Source organism: Lethenteron reissneri, chromosome 27 (assembly GCF_015708825.2).
Source record: "Lethenteron reissneri isolate LAM-NWPU_2019-01 chromosome 27, ASM1570882v1, whole genome shotgun sequence".
Classification (NCBI taxonomy): domain Eukaryota; kingdom Metazoa; phylum Chordata; class Hyperoartia; order Petromyzontiformes; family Petromyzontidae; genus Lethenteron; species Lethenteron reissneri.
The window spans coordinates 16,710,758-16,735,051 of NC_083805.1; the positions used below are offsets into that span (position 1 = coordinate 16,710,758).

At 52.3% G+C, this 24,294-nt stretch overlaps 1 protein-coding gene across 1 annotated transcript in view; it reads left to right on the forward strand.

Annotated features, from left to right (window-relative positions):
- Positions 1-24,294, forward strand: part of LOC133348474 (voltage-dependent N-type calcium channel subunit alpha-1B-like) — a 133,062-nt gene that overhangs the window by 16,286 nt on the left and 92,482 nt on the right. The window contains 10 exon segments of the mRNA XM_061561304.1: positions 1,905-2,057; positions 4,897-5,078; positions 5,809-5,912; positions 10,286-10,401; positions 11,830-11,886; positions 13,439-13,528; positions 14,132-14,244; positions 14,246-14,345; positions 18,654-18,766; positions 20,983-21,095. Coding sequence (XP_061417288.1) covers positions 1,905-2,057; positions 4,897-5,078; positions 5,809-5,912; positions 10,286-10,401; positions 11,830-11,886; positions 13,439-13,528; positions 14,132-14,244; positions 14,246-14,345; positions 18,654-18,766; positions 20,983-21,095 — 1,141 coding nt within the window.

The window sequence follows — 24,294 nt, forward strand, 5'->3', positions numbered from 1 at the left end:
GCTCCTTGTCGAGATCATCGAGGTGTTGTGGTTTTCATTTGTGGCAAAGCGCTTTGTGTGTAATGAGCGCGACCCTTATAAAATGTGGAGGTGGAAAATGAAGAAATGATGACGCCTGACGAGAGGGCATGGAAGGGCTACAACCGTGCGTGGCTCCACAGCGAGGCCCTCGGATATTGCCGGATATTTTATTTTACACATGATGGGGGGTGGGGATGGGTGGCTCCCAGCCAACATTGCAGATATCTTTTAATCTTGGTTTGCCCTGATTGATCTTGTTCTATATGGGGTGTTAAAATGTCCACCCGTACAGCGCCTTATGATCTATCGATGAAAGGCGCTGATATAAAAATTAATAATTTTTATCATTGTTGTTCCTGCTGCTGCTGCTGTGAACTGGAGCCCAGAATTTCTGTTGACGGGTCTCCAAATGAGAGTCATTTGGAGGCGCTCACAGAGGTGCTCACGTTTGGGCGAGTGGCGTCCGAGAGCGGGCGGAGACAATCGGGGTCGTGTAGGTTTAATGTCATTGTTGAAGTAACGATGAGCCTCCACTGCCCGACACAGCCAATGAAATTAAGTTGTCACATGGGCAAATATGCCACGAGAGAGCTGAGCTTTTGTTAAACACCTCGTGACGCTGGTTGCAGCCTCCAGCGAAATGCTGGGTAAAATTGTCCGAATTTGCTTGCTTTTCAACTTCACGGTTTTACCGATAAACCAAATTTGCGTGGCTTATTTTGCTTGACCATGATGTGAAAACTCGATCTGAATGGCCCTGCCGGGTGCTGGAGGGTTACTGCGAACAGAATTAGACGTTTTTTGCAACACGGGCGATCTAACCCTATTAAGGAAACCAACCGATGGATCGCAATATTGGTCGTAAAATCACCACGGTTGCCTGGAGACGTCAAGAGTTCAGCAACCGAGCATCAGAGGGAAAGGGGGTGTGTGCGGTCACAGTAGGGATGCTCAAGGAGTAATCGTTATTGCGTCCTCAACGTCGGCCGTGCCTATGAATGGCCCTGATTTCAGTTTGAAGAGAACAACTCACCCCAGGTCACAACACTTCTCTCTCTGCTTCTTCCCTCGCACTGCCCCGCTGTCGAATACCTTCCTGTCGCCTCCCTGCCGTCACCTCCCTCCCCTCACCTCTCTCCTTTCCATCGTCTCCCTCCCACTGTCTCCCTCCCCTCGTCTCTCCCTCCCATTGTCTCTACCGTCACAAATTCTCATTGCTGCCGCATTTCCTTTGGGAGCCACATTTTTTCGGTTCCCCTAAAACGACAGAATGGACACGCGTGGCGTTCCATGGAGCTGTTTAGTCTGCATAAGGCTTTTGTGCATGCAATGCAGCAAATCTGTGTGTGTTGGGTGAGGTCTCGATGCTGGCGATGCAGATAATTGTGGTGAGGTGTGCGAAGGGGGGGAGCGCCGGTGCTGTGTTTTGCGCACTGCACCATGAACCTGTCACGTGAGTGAACATCAGTGGCAAGTGACATCGGAACTTGTTCTGTGCCTTTCCTGGGTCGACTTAGCCTTAAATGAGTAGCTGGTGTGGTGTGCAAACATCAGCTTTCGATAAGCAGCAGTGGTTATTGCGCCGCGCTACAAACCCGGCGACCCGAGTTAGATTCCCGCTCACGCCGAACATCGGTGACGATTATCTGCACCAGTCCTGGGCCTCCCCTAGGTCGACTCTGGTGCAATCGACTGAAATCGACTCAGCCGTGGTACAATGTGTGAACGTCACCACTAGGGAGCACGAAGGTGGGAGGGCGTGACGCTGGCCACCCACCCCTCGTGTGCCGTGCCGGCCTTCAAAGGTGCTAGTCCCAACAGCACTGGGCCCAACAATCCGTTAATGTCGTACGGGGCATCTTTGTCTTTGTGCACTTGTGCAGGCCTGCAGGTGGTGCTGAAGTCCATTATGAAGGCGATGATCCCATTGCTGCAGATCGGGATGCTCCTGTTCTTTGCCATCCTCATGTTTGCCATCATCGGGCTGGAGTTCTACGTGGGGAAGTTCCACACCACCTGCATGCTCAACAACACAGGTACCACTGTGCCCCGCCATGCCAAGGTGGGCAGATGTTAACTACTGCGCCTGATATACAGGAAGTCGTGGGTTCGATCCTGACCTTGACGCCTGCTGCATATTTGGAGTCTGCATTGTTCTGTATCCCTCGCCGTGGGTCGCGTGGATTTTTCTCTGGGTCCTTCAATTTTTCCCTCGACATTTAGAATCAACATCACCACGTCTTTTCTAGTATTTGGCTGCTATAAATTTCCACGTGATAAGCCACTTCGTTGAGCTATCATTTGTGGCCAGGTCGCTTCTGAAAAATCGATACATAGCAGATCAGTGGGCCTTACCTGGTAAAATTTAAGATAGTTTAGTTTATAGTTTTAGCTCCATTCCACTTGGTGCACACCACTACGTTTCGCCGTGATGAGTGGACACAGCAACATTCACAGCCTACTGGCGGTGTCACCTGTGCTGTTGTCACCTGCTGGTGTGACCTGTGCTTGGTCATGTAGCCCGCATGCCCAGCCACCAGAGGTGGGACAAAGTCATTGTTATGCAAGTCCAAGTCGAGTCTGAAGTCATCAAATTCATGACTCGAGTCTGACTCGAGTCCAATATCACATGACTCGAGTCCACACCTCAGAGGTGGGACAAAGTCATTGTTATGCAAGTCCAAGTCGAGTCTGAAGTCATCAAATTCATGACTCGAGTCTGACTCGAGTCCAAGTCACATGACTCGAGTCCACACCTCTGCCAGCCACCGCGTGCCCAGCCACCGCGTGCCCAGCCACCGCGTGCCCAGCCACCTCGTGCCCAGCCACCGCATGCCTAGCCACCGCGTGCCCAGCCACCGCATGCCCAGCCACCGCATGCCCAGCCACCACGTGCCCAGCCACCGCATGCCCAGCCACCACGTGCCCAGCCACCACGTGCCCAGCCACCACGTGCCCAGCCACTGCGTGCCCAGCCACCTCGTGCCCAGCCACCGCATGCCTAGCCACCGCGTGCCCAGCCACCGCATGCCCAGCCACCACGTGCCCAGCCACTGCATGCCCAGCCACCGCATGCCCAGCCACCGCGTGCCCAGCCACCGCGTGCCCAGTCACTGCGTGCCCAGTCACCGCATGCCCAGCCACCGCATGCCCCAGTCACCGCATGCCCAGCCACCGCGTGCCCAGCCACCTCGTGCCCAGCCACCGCATGACCAGCCACCGCATGCCCAGCCACCGCATGCCCAGTCACCGCATGCCCAGTCACCGCATGCCCAGCCACCGCATGCCCAGTCACCGCATGCCCAGCCACCGCATGCCCAGTCACCGCGTGCCCAGCCACCGCATGCCCCAGTCACCGCATGCCCAGTCACCGCATGCCCAGCCACCGCGTGCCCAGCCACCTCATGCCTAGCCACCGCGTGCCCAGCCACCACATGCCCAGCCACCACGTGCCCAGCCACCACATGCCCAGCCACCGCATGCCCAGCCACCGCGTGCCCAGCCACCACATGCCTAGCCACCACATGCCCAGCCACCACATGCCCAGCCACCACGTGCCCAGCCACCACATGCCCAGCCACCGCATGCCCAGCCACCGTGTGCCCAGCCACCGCGTGCCCAGCCACCACATGCCTAGCCACCGCGTGCCCAGCCACCACATGCCCAGCCACCACGTGCCCAGCCACCACGTGCCCAGCCACCGCGTGCCCAGCCACCGCATGCCCAGCCACCACGTGCCCAGCCACCACGTGCCCAGCCACCGCATGCCCAGCCACCGCGTGCCCAGCCACCGCATGCCCAGTCACCGCATGCCCAGTCACCGCGTGCCCAGCCACCGCATGCCCCAGTCACCGCATGCCCAGCCATCGCGTGCCCAGCCACCTCATGCCCAGCCACCGCATGCCCAGCCACCGCATGCCCAACCACCGCATGCCCAGTCACCGCATGCCCAGTCACCGCATGCCCAGCCACCGCATGCCCAGTCACCGCATGCCCAGCCACCGCGTGCCCAGTCACCGCGTGCCCAGCCACCGCATGCCCCAGTCACCGCATGCCTAGTCACCGCATGCCCAGCCACCGCGTGCCCAGCCACCGCATGCCTAGCCACCGCGTGCCCAGCCACCACATGCCCAGCCACCGCGTGCCCAGCCACCGCATGCCCAGCCACCACGTGAGCTATCATTTGTGGCCAGGTCGCTTCTGAAAAATCGATACATAGCAGATCAGTGGGCCTTACCTGGTAAAATTTAAGATAGTTTAGTTTATAGTTTTAGCTCCATTCTACTTGGTGCACACCACTACATTTGGCCGTGATGAGTGGACACAGCAACATTCACAGCCTACTGGCGCTGTCACCTGTGCTGTTGTCACCTGCTGGTGTGACCTGTGCTTGGTCAAGCGGCTCCTATTTGGCCGGACAGAGGGGGGGCTAAACGGGCACAACACGGGCTAGAGAAGAGATGGAGTGATGTGGTACAGAAGGATGCCGATGACCGGTACCAGTGGTGTCAATATCGGCCTCTATGGAGGAGGCTCGTGAAGGACGCTGCTGGGCAGTTGGAGGCAGTCGCCCTCAAACAACAGCGCAGGGAAGAGGAGCGACACTCAAAACAACGAGCGGAGCGCCGGGCAGCTAAATCGCAGCAAGTTGCTGCATCTTGCCAGTCATCTCAGTCAGTCCACCCATGGCACCTGGGTCTGCCCCATGCCTTCCTACCAGCAAGCCTTTGACAATTCACGTGACTGCCTCAAGGTTCACCTAGCTTGGCACGATCACCGTCACTTTGTGGTGAACGGCGCTTGTTGATGTTGTACTGGCTGACCCGTGCTGGCGTGTACCCTGTGCTGGCGTGCCCCGTGCCACGTGTGTCGCAGAGTATGACAGCGACCCGTGTGGCCTGGAGGCTCCGGCTCGCCTCTGCCCCAAGGACCTCGAGTGCAAGGGCTATTGGGAAGGCCCCAACTACGGCATCACGCAGTTTGACAACATCCTCTTTGCGGGACTGACCGTGTTCCAGTGCATCACCATGGAGGGATGGGTGGACGTCCTCTACAACGTGAGGAGGCGCGGCGGTGTGGCGACAACGCGCACGCACCCACTCAGTTCTCTACACGGCCTCAGCACGCACACACGCACGCAAACACGCAAACACGCACACACGCACACACACATATACACGCACCCACCGCTCACTCCACTCAGAGATCCATTGACTCATCACAGACCCATAGACTCGTACAAAGACCCATATATCATACAGAGACCCAAAGACTCACGCAGGGACCCACAGACTCACACAGAGACCCATATATCATATAAAGATCCATGGACTCGCACAGAGATCCGTGGACTCGCACAGAGACCCAAAGACTCGCACAGAGACCCACAGACTCAGACAGAGACCCATAGACTCATGCAGATGGCCACAAACTCACACGTTGACTTGTGTGCACACCGTACATGCATGTGCTCACACTAAACCACCTTAGCTCTTGTGTGAGGGGTTCAGCTGGGTGAAGGCATCTCACCGGTTTGGCAGAGCTAATGCAGACGTTGTCGGTGACCGTTTGCGTCGTTATTTACATCTCGGGGAGTGTGACGGCTTTCGTCTGTGTGCGCGTACACACTGCACAGTACCACCGCGGCAGTTGACGTGAGCGGCGAGGTCGCCACGACGTGAGTGGTTGACGACGGTCGTGGGCCCGCGTGGGTCAGCGTTCGCGTTGTGAGCGACGGCGACGATGACGACGCTGCTGCTGCGTGTGCGTGTGCGCGTCTCGCCGCAGACCAACGACGCGCTGGGCAACACGTGGAACTGGCTCTACTTCATCCCCCTCATCATCATCGGGTCCTTCTTCATGCTCAACCTCGCCCTGGGAGTCCTGTCTGGGTGCGTGCGAACACACACTCACGCGCACACTCACACACACACACTCACACACACACTCACACACACGCGTGCACACACAAAGACAAAGATCCCCCGTATAGCTTTAACAGACTGTAGGAGCAAGTGCTGTTAGCGAGCACCTATGAAGGCCGGCACGGCACACGAGGGGGTGGGTGGCCAGCAACCACGCCCGGCCGCCTTTGTCTCCCCTAGTGGCGATGTTTACACACCGCACCAGGTCATCATTTGAGGCTGAGTCGACGTAGGGGAGGTCCAGGACCGGTTCAGATAATCATCACCGGTGTTGGCATTGAGCACAAATTTATCTCGGGCTGCCGGGTTTGTAGCACAGCGCGCTAACCGCTCCCCACAACTACTACTCCCCGCACACATTCTTACGCACATTCACACACCTGTGCTCCCAGTAATCTCCAAAATGTTAACAATGGACACAGGCCGTTATTCAAAAGCACTTGCACAGTCAATTACGCAGTCCCATTGCACACCCACACACGCACGCGCGCCTGGGCGCCTGGGCGCGCGTGCCGTGTGTGTGTGTGTGCGGAAGATTTCAAATCTTTCCGTGGGTGAATGATTTATATGTACAGTGGCTCGGGTAAATGTATGCATGAACAGATGTGGCTTCTGTTGAGAAAAATGTAACGTCTTTCTATTTCATACATGTACCTGCTTGCACGTTAAAATAATTACATGTGTGGATACAAAATCAATTGGGAGCGGGAGTGGCGGTTAGCATTCTCCGCTTTGAACCCGGCGACCCGAATTCGATTCGCCTTCATGACCAACACCGGTGACGATTATCTGAACCGGTCCTGGGCCTTTCCTAGGTCGACTCAGCCTCAAATGAGCACCTGGTGTGGTGCGTAAAGAACATTGCTACGTGCTGCTGGCCACCCACCACCTCGTGAGCCGTGCCGCCTTTCATAGGTGCTCGCGAACAGCACTTGCCCCCCAAGTCTGTAAAGGCAATACGGGGGATCTTTGTCTTTCTATACAAATTCTTGACCGTCCAGCACTGACCAGTTTGGTGAAGCACGGTCAAATAACTCCTCCCACACGCACGGCATGTGGAGGTCCTCATCCAGCAGTGGATTGACCAAAGGGGTGTGCACATACTTCTATCTGTAATATGAACTCAATACGTCCTCACCGTCGCGTGTACACACACACGCGCGAGTTTCTTCTTGGCGTAGGGAGCCGTCCACGCGCGCTCATGCGCTCCGCGTTTGTTCCCATCTCGTGTTACGAAGCGGCCGCATTTGCTCGCGTTCCGCGTGCGTCTCGTGCGGGCGCGTGCGGTGTGTTTGTAACGAGCATATACGGTGCGTGTCAATCTCCGCAATGGTATTCACACACAAGAGCGACGCACGAGCACCTGCGACAGCGAGTGACGGCTCGGGTGCTCCTTGTCTGTTCATCTGTTACGTACTGCCACTGAATAGTAATCTTCATTTGGAATTAATGTATTTTATTCTAAACCATTGTCAGGTCTGTTGTTGCTGTCGTTGTTGTTAATACATTAAATAGATTTCTTAGCTTTTTGGGACTATATTAAAACTGAAAGCGTCAAGCATTTCCACGGTACATCCATGGGAGCTGTTGAAAGCCCTTGCTCCATAAATGACCTCCCCTGCCAACATTCCATCCACCACCTCATTTCTCATGCCTCCAAACAAGGAGACAGACTTTCCTCATCTTCAATATTCATTGCATGGCATTATCTTCAGCCGTCCGTCAAAAAAATACCACTGTTAGAATTTCACAGCCGTGGATTTCTCGGCAATTCTCAGACAGGTCAATATATTTCCGCCATTTACGTTCATCCCGCGAATTTTCCGTTACATTTTCTGGAGGGAAAAAATATATATATTCTAACGTTGCTGCAAATAACTTGGGCAAGAGCACACCTCCTTGTCCGACTCATCTTGCGATCTACGTTTGACCACTTTTCTCTTTGCAATCTCAGTGTATCATGTGCCATTGCGGTAAAGATATTTTTTTGGAATTAAAAAAATGTATTAAAACAACAACCCTCTTCATATGTAGGTGTCCCTAATCTGATTGATACTATCAAGCAAAATTATAAAACCTTCCTAAATCTGCCATGGTCATGCGGATGGTTGGCCTCTAAATTGCATATTATTATTGTTTTATTCACGATCCTCATAAACAATTGCCATACTTGCTCTTGTGATTTGCTTAGATCATAAGTACATAGCCATGTTGGTTTGTTTCTCTAGAGCAGTTGTTCTCAACCGGGGGTACGTGAGGTCATATACAAATGCGTGAAGTGCTATCATGCATGAGAGACATTGGTGAATAATGATGTATGCATCTGCCGATTTAAAAATAACTGCAATGAAATTTAAATCCACATGTTAACCTGGGACGATATTAAAGACCTTTGTAAACTCATTTATCGTAAACAATGTGGTTACCAAGAGTAGCCAGCGAGCAGAAACGAAGTATGTAACGCGTGCAGAGCGTCCGTTGGATTTTATTTGTATTCGCTTGCAGTTGCCAGCGAGTTAGGGATACCTCGCAAAAATGGGCAATTGGTTAAAATATCGATGTTCATTATTCATACATGAATTTCCTCAGAACCGTGTTTTGGTTCAGGCAAGGCGGTACTCTCAGTTGAAATTAAATTCAACAGGGAGGGTAAAGTAGCCAAACAATGTTGAGAACCACCGCACTTAATGTTAAGATTTTCTCTGTGGGTGCGAGACGTATCCCGGGTTCAAATCCAGCATGAGCCGAGATTGAATATATTTAGCCGGGCGGTGGTGGCGCACGACCGTAATCCAGGATTGTGGAGGCAGGGGTTTGTGGATCACGCAAATGTTGCGGGCGTCGAGATGCCGTGACCCGGCTTGCCACGAGAAAGCGGTACACCAGGTGCAGACTAATCTCCATCCGTTCCACCTGTGTTAGATAGAGTGTTGTCCCCTCGCATGTGTGGGGTTTCTCTGGGTGCTCCAGTTTCCTCTCACATGTAGACACTCCTTAACCCTTTCCCATGCTGACGATGTACGTGCACGTCATGGGAACGGAATCTGAAGAAAAACTAAAATAAAATAACTGTATCGGTACCAAGGCTCCCACAAGGCCATCCGGGAGGGCGTGTGGCACAGTTTGGTGCCAGCTATCATAGAGTGCAGCAGTCGTGTCCCTACGGTTCTCTACGGTGAGTAACAATGTCTTTAAAAACAACGGCGCTGCTACATCTCTCTAAATATAATTAATGCCGAGCCGCTTGCGCGTTGCGAGATTCAGTGGTGAACGGGACAACCCATCCTGCAACTTGCAGACGTCTCGAAATGGGAAAGGGTTAATTGGCTGATAACGCCTTCATATATAGAGGGCTGCAGAGCTCGGGGGGAATGGCTCGGGGTCACCACGTGGCGGGCTGCCTTCCCGCTATGCATCTTGGGTTCCTCCTCGCCCCTCTGCATCGTTCTCCCTCTTCGAGAGAACGAGCGGACACTGTGCGGTAACATGCTACAAGTCGAATTCGTTATTGTGCTGTTGCAACCAATGGAAATTTAGTATGGTGCGAAAGAAGTTCAACGCACATAGATACGTTCCAGGAAATCATTGACGGATGCATTGAAGATGGATAAATAATAGGGTTCACAATGAAGTGAATCAAGTAAGTCACGTGCATCAAGTTTTACCAGGCAAGTTATGACTTCTGTTGAATTGACACAACTGAGACGCACATCAGAGCATGTGGCATAATGACGCTTGTTGAAGGAGGACCGGGATCACAGTGCTGAAATATCAATGAGGACGAGAGCAGGGGTGTGGAGCCCGATCAGAATTCTGAACGTGATACGGAAAAGCAACGTAGCTAACGTGGCCAGAGAAAAGCATGCAGAAGCAGTGAGCGAGCACACAGTACCTGCTATGCCATGTACATCGGAAACATGACATTGGCAGTCGGGGGTGCCCTCTTTGCTGCGTGTACTCCCAACTGAGTAATCTGCAGCTAATTGTTCAGGATTGTGATGTTTGGCCAGCGCCGGTTACATTGCGTCTTCTCTTTTTTTTGAAGCCATGAGTTAAAACTTGTGGAGAGCCTGGAGGTGTTCCGTGCAGAACGTGGGGAGAACTTACAAACTCCACAACAGGCTAGGCACTCCCCATGTAGGGCATCAAACCCAGGCCCCTTCCTGCTGTAAGGCGTGAGTGTTACGACTTCGCCACCAAGTAAACGTGTGGGCCGTGGCGATGATGTTGAGAGTAACTGCACCGACTGTGATGTTGGTCCTGCCATGATTATCGTCGTTGAGAATGGCCGCAGTAACGGTTGTTTGGCAGTAACGCGGCGGGCGGGTTTGGCTGTGCAGGGAGTTTGCCAAGGAGCGAGAGAGAGTGGAGAACAGGAGAGCCTTTCTGAAGCTTCGCCGGCAACAACAGCTGGATCGCGAGCTCAACGGCTACCTCGAGTGGATCTGCAAAGCTGGTGAGCTAGCAGCTTGCGCGAATGTGTGAGCGACGGGGTGTTTGTGTGTGTGGCCGGGTCACGTAGCACGCATGCCCAGCCACTGCATGCCTAAACAGCTTTAGTTCGGCTGGAGAGAGGGGGCTTAATGGGCATGGCACGGGCTCGAGAAGAGATGGAGTGATGTGGTACAGGAGGACGTGGAGCTGAGTGGACTTGCCGATGACCGGTACCAGCGGTGTCAAGGTCGTCCTCTGTGGAGGAGGCTGGTGAATGACGCTCCTGGACTGTTGGAGGCAGTCGCCCTCCAGCAACAACGCAGGGCAGAGGAGTGACGCTCACAACAACGAGCGGAGTTCCGGGTGGCTAAAACACAGCAAGTTGGCACATTCGGCGGCACAGGTGGTGCATCGGCCAGTCAACTAAGTCAGTCGACCCATGGCACCTGGGTCTGTCCCGTGACCTCTTCACATGGCCTTAATGTGCACATAGCCTGGCACAAGCGCCGTGGTGACATCACCGCCACTTAGTGGCGAATGCCGGTTGTTGTGTGTGTGCGCACGTGCGTGTGGGGGGCGATAGTGTAGCGGTCATACTGGCAAAAAAAGGTCCAAGAAAGTGACACGTTGAAACCTGCATCACCATGCGCCTGCCAATCCTGAGGCCTTGGCCTCTCCAGGACACAGCCAGATAGCGCATCGAGGGGCTGTGATGTTTCAAAGCCGAGGTGTATTCCTCAGTGAGGAGTGCCCCATTCTAACGGAGCTGCTCCTATACGCTACTTGCATACGATAGGCCTTGGTCCACCACAGCACATAGGCCAAGGCTCGTGATGGTGTAGGATATGTTGTAGTCTATTTCCTTATTCGGTACCTTACTAACGTGTGAAGTCAGAGATGATCGCACTCAGGGTGGTCTGCTAAGAATAAAACGCTTCATAATAAAAATAAAAAACGAGAACAACCACAAAAACAACTCACTGCAACTCACACCATAGCTTACGCCCTCACTGACCAAAACAGCAGGAAGAAAATGGCCGTGTCCGTTTTTTACCATGACGACCAAATGTAAGTTGTCGACAGATGTAACCGTTCTGATGATTTTGCAATGGCAAGTGAAGTAGTGGCGATTTGGCCACTTGTCTGCAGTATTACCGGTAGAAACCTGTCGTCCCACCGACACGCGCACACACAAGTAGATTTAGCAACACACAAAGATGTGCGTTGCATATTCAAAAGCCTGATCCACACCACACCACCAGCACAATGGCCACTCGCAGCCAACATTGGTGACGAACGTGTGAGCAGGTCTTGGGCCTCCTCTGCGGTGTGTAAAACATCAGCACTGGGGAGACAAAGGTAACCGGGCGTGGTGCTGGCCACCCACCCACTGAGGCTGTACCGTTGCTTGGTTGGGGGGGGGTGATCTTTGTCTCTTTGTGTGTTCTAGAGGAGGTTATGCTGGAAGAGGAAGACAAACACGCAGAGGACAGGTCAGCCCTCGATGGTAAGCTCTCCTCATCCGCATGACATTCATCGTGCCCTGTGCCGGAGGATTGTGGGGTGACTTTGAATCAACAGGCAGGGCCTGTCTTTCACCAAATAGACATTTGACCTCACATTTTGAGACCAAAATATATTACAGCAGCTAAATGTGTTTCGCACGAGGGGAAGCAGGGCAAGCACTGTCTACCAAAACATCACGATGGTGGTGATGGTGGTGTGATTGATGGTGACATTGGCCGTGTTAATGATGGTATTGGTCGCGGTTACCGCACTGCACTACGAACCCGGCGACCCGAGTTCAATTTTCACTCACGACCAACACCAGTGACGATTATCTGAACCGGTCCTGGGCCTCCCCTAGGTCAACTTAGCCTCAAACGTGTACCTGGTGCAGTGTGTAGTAAACATCGCCACTGGAGAGACAAAGGCGGCCGGGCGTGATGAAGGCCGCCCGCCCCTTCATGTGCCGTGCCGGCCTTCGTAGGTGCTCGCTAACAGCACTTGCCCCTACAGTCTGTTAAACCTATACGGGGGATCTTTGTCCTTGTTAATGATGGTAATGGGAATGATGGTGGTAATGATGGTGATGGCGATTACAATGGCGATGATGATGGTGGTGATAATGATGGTGTAGATCGAGGTGTTATTATTTTACGGCAACTTAATCCAGACGTGTTTTATAGTTGGTGCTTTTAATATATTATTTTTATCGTGGGTTTATTTGATTGGGTGAACGTAGAATTAACAAAACATTTTCTTCAGGTTTTCAATGCAAAGTTTTGTTGATTAATTGTGTTTTAAGCAAAGCTTTGATGATTTTATTGATGCCGGTGATGATGATGCTGGTGATGCTGGTGATGATGATGCTGGTGATGCCGGTGATGATGATGTTGGTGATTCCAGTGATGATGATGATGTTGGTGATGCCGGTGATGATGATGTTGGTGATGCCAGTGATGATGATGCTGTTGGTGATGCCGGTGATGATGTTGGTGATGCCGGTGATGATGATGTTGGTGATGCCAGTGATGATGTTGGTGATGCCGGTGATAATGATGATGTTGGTGAAGTTGTCGGTGATGATGATGTTGGTGATGTCGGTGATGATGATGCTGGTGATGCCGGTGATGATGTTGGTGATGCCGGTGATGATGATGTTGGTGATGCCGGTGATAATGATGATGTTGGTGATGCCGGTGATGATGATGTTGGTGATGCCGGTGATGATGATGTTGGTGATGCCGGTGATGCCGGTGATGATGATGTTGGTGATGCCGGTGATGATGATGATGATGTTGGTGATACCGGTGATGATGATGCTGGTGATGCCGGTGATGATGATGTTGGTGATGCCGGTGATGATGATGTTGGTGATGCCGGTGATGATGATGCTGGTGATGCCGGTGATGATGATGTTGGTGATGCCGGTGATGATGATGCTGGTGATGCCGGTGATGATGATGTTGTTGATGCCGCTGATGATGATGTTGGTGATGCCGGTGATGATGATGATGCCGGTGATGATGATGATGCCGGTGATGTTGTGTGAGCAGTGCTCCGCAGGGCCACGGTGAAGCGGAGCCGTAACGACCTCATCAACGCGGAGGAGGGAGACGGCTACTTCAGCGACAACTCGTCCGTGGGTGAGCGCTCCGCCCGCCCCCATCTCTCGACGCTCGTGCCGACCCCCTGCCGATGACCCCAGGCCAGGCGGGGGCAGTAGCGGCCATCTCCGGTCAAGAGCCGGCCGTGGCTCCAGCGCCATCCCGGCCACTCGGTCGCATGCGTGGGGGGAAGGGCGGGGCGGATCGAGGCGAGCGAGTTGACTTCAATTTACCCCCTTATTTGCAAATCCAGTTTAGAGACCCTGACGTCTGCTGTGTGTTTGGAGTTTGCGTGTCTCTCCCCATGGTCGCGTGGATTTTTCTCCAGGTCCTCCGGTTTCCCCCCCCACATTTATAATCAACATTCGTTTAGAGCATTTCGTCGCTACAAATGTCCGCACGATGAGAAGCCACACTTCGTCGAGCTATCATTTGTGGCCAGGTCGCTTCGGAAAAAAGCTACGTAGCGTCGCTCAGTGGGCCTTACCTGGTAAAACGAAAAATATTTAGTTTTAGTTTTTAGTCGCCAGTGGAGTGGGGGGGCTTCGCCGCCCCCCTCCAGTGCCACCCCCAACGCCAACGGGGGCTGCTCCCTCCCCCCCCCCCCCCCGCGTGCTGTGCGTGCTGCGCGTGCGCGAGCAGACTCTCCGTTTGCGCACGGCAGCCAGCGCAGCGGGCGCCACAGCGGCGGCGCCACCTACTTCCGCCGCAAGGAGAAGCACCTGCGCTTCTCCATCCGCCGCATGGTCAAGTCAGCAGGCCTTCTACTGGGGCGTGCTCTTCATGGTGGGCCTCAACACGCTCTGCGTCGCCATCGTGCACCACGACCAGCCCGAGGAGCTCTCCGTCTTCCTGCGTGAGCGCTTGCACGCACGCACACACACACACGCACGCAGACACACGCACGCACGCACGCACACACGCACACACACACGCGCGCACGCACACACGCACGCACACACGCACACACACACGCGCACCCACGCACACACGCACGCACACACACGCGCGCACCTACGCACACACGCACGCACGCACACACACACACGCACACACGCACGCACGCACGTACACACGCACGCACGCACGCACGCACGCCGGCACTTCTGCAGTCTCATTATCTTCTCCGATTGGCTCCCCCCGGCTTGACAACAAGTCTCTCCGGTCTCGCCCCCCCCCCCCCCCCCCAAGTGTCGTCTCGCTCCCCTCATCTCGTTCCACGCTCCTTCTCGCCCTCTCCGTTCACGATCCCAGCTGCCGTCTTCGTCTGTTCCCCCTCCTCCCGCGTGCCCAATCACCATTCCCTTCTCTCTCGCTTTTGGCACCCTTCGCACTGGAACAGGCTGCCCCCTACACGTCAAACAATCGGCCTCCCTCGCTGTGTTTCATTCTCCCCGTAGAACTCACTCACTGATTGTCCCCTCGCTTACCCCAACTCCCCCTCCCTTCCCCATCGCTACCTCCATCCCTCTTTCCAACCTCCCTACCCATCCATCATCTCACTCGCTCGTCGTCAACCACTCATTGTCACTTTCATCATCGGTTATTTCATGCATCGTCATGTTCATCGTGCGATCGCATCCTTCTCATCAACTCATCTCATCACACTATTTCACTGTACGATAATTCTCTGTTCAGCGTCTTGGTTAAGGCACTGTGTAAATGAAAGTCAGATAAGGTAATGACTTGCAACCTGCACCACCAAAATATCCCTTTGGGCCACCCATGTTCACGGTCTTCAGCGGTGAATCGCTGTGGTGGTGGCCACCCCCACACCCGCACCCACCCGTGGCAGTGCAGTGCTCACCGAGCTGCATTGGCCTGCGGTTGTTGAACTCATTCTTTCTAAGGTCGCACTAACTGCACACAATACCTTGCGGAGCTCGTCAAGGAGCATAAACCATCACGCAAAGTCTTTTGACTGTTCGTCGAATAAAGACGGTCACCACATCGCTTGCTTTCAGATACACTGCTGCGGTTGTCTGGAACGCTCTTCAGATACAGTAAAACCTTGGATTGCGAGCATAATTCGTTCCGCAAACGTGTTTGTAATCCAAAGCACTGGTATATCAAAGCACTCGTATATCAGTTGTGATCACGTGATGCTCGGCAGACAAAGCGTATACACGTACTACTCGTATTGCAAGACCTCGCTCGTTTATTAAATTAATATTTACTTAAAAACTTTGCTCGTCTTGCAAAACACTCGCAGACCAAGTTACTCGCAATCCAAGGCTTTACTGTAGTAGGAAGCCACTGGAGCTATGCGCTTTGAAATAATTTATATTCCAAACTCATTTATTTATAACTGCCTTTTTGTGTTTAGTTTGTTGTCCTTCCCCCGCATCTTCGATTAGCACGGTTGGCTACGTACGGTGCGAAAGAAGTTCAACGTACATTACACACAACAGCTCTCCCTCCCGTCTGAGAGGAGCTGCAATGGGGCCTGGTACAGGCTCGTCTATTTAAACATATGAATAACTACATTAAATATTATTCTAATAAGTTGACATGGATCAGGTGTCCAGGGTGGTCAACTGACACGTATACAAACACACACAACAACAACAACTGCCGTGGCGCTTGTGCCCAGCTAGGTGCCACGTGAAGTCTTCGAAGGCTCGCTGCCACGTCACGGGACAGACCCAGGTGCCATGGGTTGACTGACAAACATACGCACACAGATAAACAAATGCACGCACACATACACACTGCACATGCACATATTAGTTACTAAAATAATGTTAGGATAACATTATACTCACCAACACAATGGTGTGCTGTTCTGGTAATGAATTGGCATGCTTTGTTTACGTGACAAACGTTACTAATTGGCTGTGTCAGGGTGGTGGCGGGTTTACATTTGCGCGATCTACCCTAAAAACCTCCATTGTGGATATTATTAATCTGTAGGAATATCACTTGAAAGCATACATAAAGGAAATTGTTTATTTAAAAAATAAGATGATATGTGACACGCAGATTAACACAGCCCCCACCCATCGTGATGTCTCGTGACATCGCAAATTGCACCGCATTCTGTTTCCTCTGACACCCTCCACCACCGTGTGGAATTGATGACGCTACAAAGTCTTCAAAGGTAGAGAAATCCTCCTCCGTCCGAGGGATTGCACAACCCTGGCCTGTAGAAAATAACCACAGGGCAATGGTTTGCTACTGCACAACAGATCTTGTCCGTTCAAGTGAATTGCTTTATTCTTCAAAGAATCCAGCTGCAATCAGCCGACCTAAGAGTTGAAGTTTTATTCGGACCTGACACAAATGGGGAGTGTAGCGGTTAGCGCGCTGAGCTACGAACCTGGAAGCCCGAGTTCGATTCCCGCTCACGGCCAACACCAGTGACGATTATCTGAACCGGTCCTGGGCCTCCCCTAGGTCGACTCAGCCTCAAAGGAGTACCTGGTGCTGTGTGTAAACATCGCCACTGGGGAGACAAAGGCGGCCGGGCGTGGTTGCTGGCCACACGCCCCTTCGTGTGCCGTGCCGGCCTTCATAGGTGCTCGCTAACAGCACTTGCCCCAACATCCTGATGAGTCTATACGGGGCTTCTTTGTCATTGTCTAGAGACGTCAATTAAATTTGCTCGCATGCTTTTTGACGTGCAATATCGAATCATAGGTGTGAACTGTCCAAAAACATGTACCTGTCACACGAGGCCACCTGAGCGTACAGCGATTAAAGTGTCATCACGTTGCCACTGAGTTACAGAGATGTCACGTGATGGTGACAACGATTGTGCTGATGACGTTGACAATCACGTGAAAATGGGATTGCTGACATGAGAAGGGGTGACCGCGTTTAAGAGGCTGATGTGCCGCTGCTCGGTGTGCTTGCACGGGCGTGGGCAGGAGGAGGTCTTGCAGCCACGGTGGCGAGATGTTAACTACCTCGCCTGGTATACAGGAGGTTGTGGGTTTGATCCTGACCCTCATGCTTGCTGTATATTTTGAGTTTGCATGTTCTCCTCCGGGTCCTCCGGTTTTTCCCTCCACATTTAGAATCGACATCACACATTTAGAGTATTTGGCCGCTATAAATGTCCACGTGATAAGCCACTTTGTTGAGCTATCATTTGTGGCCAGGTCACTTCTGAAATAGAGCTACGTAGCTCAGTGGGACCGTTACCTGGTAAAATAAAAATAGTTATTACTCATTCCGCGTGCGTGCGTGCGTGCGTGCGTGCGCGTGACACCTGGTATTGTCTTCTACACGCTGTGTCCGCACGGCAGGACTCGTCTCTCTCGGATCTTCTCTGTCAGTGTCGCCTCTTGTCCCAGTCGAGCCCCCAGTCTGGATGTTAAATATAATTACGAAGATGTCAACATCCACTTCTTGCTGCGACTAAATCCGTTTGTAGGGCTTGACATTTCGAGAGGTTTGTTAATGAAGTTACCCTCCTGTTCACAACGCGCCACTTACAACTCATAGTGCCCCAGGGTGGATGATGCATTGGCCAGAATTCAGTCATTGTGTGTGAGTGAGCATGCATCGCATGTCAATCAACCGAGTGGTTAGCAGGAGAGCGAGTGGCTCGCCGTCAGAAGGATGTGAGTACAAATCTTGGTTGGGGGTGGACATTAAAACGAGTACCACTTTGTATGTATGTTTGCTGAACTTCTTTCACACCGTATGTAGCCAACCATGCTAATCGGAGGTGCAGGGGAAGGACAACAAAACCACCCACAAAAAGCAGTTCTAAAGAAATGGATTTTCAATTTAGATTATTTAAAAGTGCATAGCTCCAGTGGCTTCCTCATATTGTAAGGAAGAGCGTCCCCACTTTGTCCAATGAATAGACTCGTCACACCTGTGGCAACGATGTATTTCCAGCACTGGCTCAGAGACATTGAGCACGTTTGGCTACGTACGGTGCGAAAGAAGTTCACACACGAGCACCGCCTCACTGCTCATTTGAGCAGGAATTCGCCTTGACGTTGAGTGACCAAAGTGCTGTGTCCGTGCACCTTGTGCTCCCCCGGCAACGTCGTCAGTCCCAGCCCTGCACATGAGCACTTGTCATCTCAATAGCCATCGGCGTGGCCTTGGGGGCACTCGGCCACGCTCGGTGCTGCCCCTTACGCTCGGTGCTGCCCCTTTCACGCGGCTGCCGTCGTGCCGTGCTCTCGCGCGTCCCTCTGTACAGACTACGCGGAGTTTGTGTTCCTGGCGCTCTTCCTCCTGGAGGTGATGCTCAAGATCTACGGGCTGGGCCCCCGCCCTTACTTCCACTCGGCCTTCAACTGCTTCGACTTTGGAGTGAGTCGGAGCACGTGGCCTCTGCGTGCACACGCGCGTGTGCTTGCGCGTGTGTGTGTGTGCGCGCATGTGTGTGGGCACGTACGTGTGTGCGCGCGCGTGTGTGTGTGTGCAAAGTGCGTGGGGAGCTGTGGACTGGTGGTTCGCGCACTGCGCTCTAAACCCGGCTACTCGAGTTCGAACCCTCCCCGCGGTTGACTCGATCGTCCCGCACCTCCGATTAGTACGGTTGGCTATGTACGGTGTGAAAGAAGTTCAACATGCATCTTAAACTCGTGCGGTGTGAAAACATCAGCACTGGGGAGCTTCAAGCTCAAGTATATCTCGCACAACCAGGGGAGAAATCAAGACCAGGATAGTTTCATTCGTAAGAGTGACCTGGGGTGTTAGTCTGCCAGGAGGGGGTGGGGCGATGATTGTTATTTGTAACCCCAATTGAGTCATTTGCGAATTTGGAGACAAAGGCATTTTCGATGACCGCGGTTTTAGCTAGAAGTTCAACATACATACAAAACAGGACAAAGATCTCCCATGTGGCCTAAACAGACTTTTGCGGGACGTGCTGTTAGCGAGCACCTATGAAGGCCGGCATGGCACACGAAGGCGTGGGTAACCAACACCATAACCGGTCACCTTTGTCTCCCTAGCGGCGATGTTTACACATCGCACCAGGTATCCATTTGAGGCTGAGTCGACCTAGGGGATGGCCCAGGTACCGGCTCAGATAATCGTCACTGGTGTTTTCCGTGACTCGAACTCGGGTCCCCTGGTTCGTAGCACAGCGCGCTTACCGCTGCACTACCGCTCCCCACACATACCAATACCCGCCATTCGCCATTGAGTGATGGTGACGTCACCCATACATACATACACAAAGACATACACACATACATCATCAACTGCACAGTACGGGTAGGAGCTGCCTGGCATTGTCGCTCCATGCAGTAGCAGCTGCAGGGATCTTCTGCCTGTTGTGCTTTGCGACCCGTTGCCTTTCTTGCGATGTCACCTTTGCCAGATTTCAAACGCAGAGCCCCGCTTCAGGCCAATGTGGACTCGCCACGCCACTGTGCGTCATGCCAGATTCAATTCTTCTTCTTGCGTGTGAACGTGTTGGCGGTACACCGGTGGTGTGCAGTATTGAAAAAAAAATTGCACATTTTCAGCATTAATTATTTATTTTCCTGCGATTCGCAGCCCCGGTCAGAAAATCGTGTGGGGTGGCGGTGGTGCGTCAACATCAGAATTCTCGTGATGTCGAAGCGGTGCGGAGAGGAATGTTTAAATGAGCGGCTGAACACGAAGCTTCACAGTCTGTTGCCGTATAGCAGCACCCAGCCTGATGACGATTGGCTGGCTGCATGCTCCAAAAGCTAAAATATGACTCCTCCTGTCCCCGAGAGACTTGGTCGGGCCGTTCCTCGATTCGTTTCCGGATTAATTTCTTGGCGGACGGTGCCATCAAAAGATTACGACTCACAGTGTCACCACCACATGGTCGAATGGGAAAGCAGCTGCTGAATCCTCAGTGCAAATTCTGATGATAAGAGAGTCTGCAGCTCACTCAAGTGGCAACAGCGACATCATTGGACCATTGAATGAGGACCGGTGTATTTTTTATGCTGCACTGGTGTACCGCCAATACGTCCATATGGCGCCGTGAATTGCAACGTAAAAAACCGACATCAATCGTGAAAGCTACACGCGGAAACTTCAGGTGAGGTGGAATGAATAACTGCTGCTGCTGCTGAATTTCCAAAGCTCACGGGCCTTCATAATTGCCTGCGAATGGCCATTTCCCGTGACGGTTGCTGTGCGCATTGGGATGCTGTGTGTCCCCAGGCGATTGTGGGGATCATGGTGAAAGGTGCTGTGTGTGTGTGTGTGTGCTGTGTGTGTGTGCGCGCGCCCCGGTCGGGAGCGGTAGTGTAGTGGTTAGCGCACTGTGCGACCCGAGTTCGATTCCCGCTCACGGCCAACATCGGTGACGAATATTTCAACTGGTCGTCAGCCTCACCTAAGTCCACTCAGATTTAATTGAGCACCTGGCACTGTGTGTAAACATCAGCATTTGGAGAGGCACAGCCGTCTGGGCATGGTTCTGGCCACCCACCCCCTCGTGTGCCGTGCCGGCCTTCGTAAGTGCTGCTCGCGAACGGCACTTTGCCCCGACAGTCTATTAAAGGCTACACGGGGGGGATGCTGCGTGTGCCCAGGTGATTGTGGGGAGCATGGTGGAGATGGCGGTGTCGTGGTTGCGCCCGGGATCGGCGTTCGGGATCAGCGTGCTGCGCGCCCTGCGTCTCCTGCGCATATTCAAGGTCACCAAGTGCGTACCTCACACCCCGCTGCACTCGGCCGTTTGCACTCCACAGCCCTGCGCTCGCTTGTTTGTGGCGCCATCGTCGTCGTCATCTTCTTTGCGTGCCGACCGTGCTCCCCTATCCCACGCACGAACACGAGCAGACACGCACGGCCGCAGCAGACACAAACACGAGCAGACACGTGCGGCCGCAGCAGGGCATCGCTGCTCATGAGTGACAGGCCGAGAGGAACAGCACTGGCAGTTCCTGATTGGGGACCACATGGTTCAAGAACAGAGCAGATGCTTGGCCCTGGTGGATAATCGTCCACACAACTGACCTCGATAGAACACGAAGCTCATCATCGTCATTATGATTATTCCGTGGAACGTGTTGTCTAGTTGTGCGTCGAACTCGGGCCCTCATCGAACAGAGAGGGGTCCTTGGCCATAAACGTCTTTGAGTTCACCATCAGTGTTTCAAGCGGGGACCTCACTCTGCTGATGAGACACCGAACATCGAGAGTTTGCTTTCACAAAACACCCAACGTTGCTAAAAAAAGGGATCCGCTCCCGGAACGCCGCATGGCCAATAGGGACGTGTGACCAATGCTTAAATTTGTTACGCGTTAGGACAGATATGGGAAGGAGGTGAATTGTCTGGTTATTTATGTTGTTACTTCTAATGCGCCCATCCGTGAAGCGCTCTGTCACAATTTTATCGCGAAGGGACGCGCTACTAAATGACGTTTGATTGATTGACTAAACTCGAATAATTGTGTTGAAGCAGAAAGGTCATAATCCTAGCGCCACAGTTCCCAGAGGAGAATCTTCCTCTCAACCCTCCTCCATTGGTTACGGTCTGGGGATTATCCGAACGGGGAGGAGGGAATCCAGCCAAAAAGCGGTGCTGGGGTGGGAGCATCGAGCCAGATATGGAAGGTTTTATTTTTGTGATCGCTTTTACGCGTGACTTTCACAGGGTGCCAGATACACGGGGCAAATATAAGAAATTAAATAAATACATACGTATGTCGGTGTTCTATTACTATTTCTATTTTACTAGGTAAGGCCCACTGAGCCATATAGCTTTTTTTCAGAAGCAATCTGGCCACAAATTATACGAAGTGGCTTATCGTGTGGAAATTTGCATCAGCCAAATACTCTTAACGTATGTTGATTCTAAATGTGGACGGAAAAACCAAAGGACCAGGAGAGACATCCATGCGACCACGGGTAGAACGCGCAAACTCCAAATATACAGGCGTCAGGGGTCGGGATCGAGCCCACAACCTCTTGTTTACCAGGCGAGGTAGTTAGCATCTCGCTACCGTGGCAACAACCAGTACCGCCCGGCACGCCGTGACGCACTGCACATCTGGAAGGTGAAAGCAGGGAACAGAACCCTTGAACGGCTTCCAGAAGCCTCGTCACTATGAAGAGCATCGCGACATGAATGTCGGAGCACGGCGATTCTGAAACGGACGAAGACTTATGAAACATAAGAATAGGTTTTACCCTTTCTGGCAATAAAACAGGTCTTAAAGATGTTCAAACACCAAATCAATAAATTTTGTAAGGAATCAAATTTGGATTTACCACACGTATTTGTGGTAAACATGCAAACAAATATGCTCTCATAATGTATGGCATTGTCTTCCAAACTGATTGGCCTACGCCAGAGATGGGCCTCCTTTATGGCCTAGTCTCACCAGAGTCTGGTCTGCTCACTCGCAACAAAAAGGTCCCAGGACGAAGACTTTGTGAAATGGTTCACAACTGAAACATCCGGTCGCCTGCACATGACCTGGGGGATGACATTGCGCCTACAGGACATTGCAAGGTGTTTGGTAAGAATTGGTTTTACCCTTTCAGATAATTAAACAGGAGATGTTAAGATGTTCAAACACCACACACGCATATTTGTATATCTTTTGCAAGACATCAAGTCTGTATTAACCACACGTACTTGTGGCAAAACATGTAAACAAGCATCCTCTGAAATATTTGCATCGTCTTTGAAACTGATTGGTCTACACCAGAGACATATCGTTGCTCACCCGGAGCTATTAATATGTGATACTTGCATCGTCTCTGTGCTGTTCGCCTTTTGGCGTTCTCTGGTCTAACACTTGTGAGACAAGGCCAAAAAGAAGGCTGTCTCTGGTGTAGGCCAATCAGTTTTAAAGACAATGTATATATTATTTATCAGAGCATGTTTGTATATTCACCACAAGTACGTGTGGTTAATGCAGATTTGATGCCTTGCAAAAGGAATCTATTTTGTGTTTGAACATCTTAACACCTCCGGTTTTATTGCCAGAGAGGGTAAAACCTGTTCTTCTTTTTATACTTTGATACTGGCAAAAAAGGTCCCAAGACGAAGATTTGCGAAATGATTCGCAACTCTAACATCCGGTCGCTTGAAGTTGCCACGTCCACAAAGTGTCTGCATGTGACCTGGGGGATGACGTTGCCCTTACAGGACAGTTCAGGGTGTTTTAGTGTTTGGCCATTCCTCTCGGGCCCAAGCGTGACACTTCACAATTTATTTTTGCCCACATCGTAGTAAGCAGTGGAGAAGATTAAATAAAAACCACAGAGACCGTTTGTTGGAAGGGCATCCGAATGTCAGTTTGGGTGTTTTTTTTTCCCTTCCTCACACACACATAACAGGAAGTTTGGCATGAGGCGCTCCCACAGCCACAAAACAGCCGCGGGCTTCGGCCGATAGGCAAAGCTTGAGTTGTGGCGACGGTAAATTCCAAGCGCCGGACACATCCAATCGTTCAGTGACAAGCCCAGATGAATTCACCGTTGTGCCATTAATTCAATTCAACCTAATTTCGTATCGGGCTCTGCCGTGACGTGATCCAGAAGTACTGCACAAGGTTACGCTGAAACCAAGAGTATGTTACAAAAAATTACTAAATCTAACCGATTTGATTGTGTTACTCATTAATGGTGCATATATTCGCACTACAGTGTTAGAGAGGGTGTAATTAGGGGGTGTTAAACTTTGAGAATGTTGCTGGGTCACGATTGGCTTAGGATAGATGGGCGGTCCGTTAGGCAGGCACGTGACTCAATTGCCAGAGTCACGTGACCAATGGATAAGATGCAAGGTATATTCCCTTGGGATCCTGAAGAGGGGGAGGCCTGTATTGAGGGCCACTCCCTCAGAAAGTCGTTGTGCGTGCACGAGGCCGGTAGTGGGAGCGAGAGC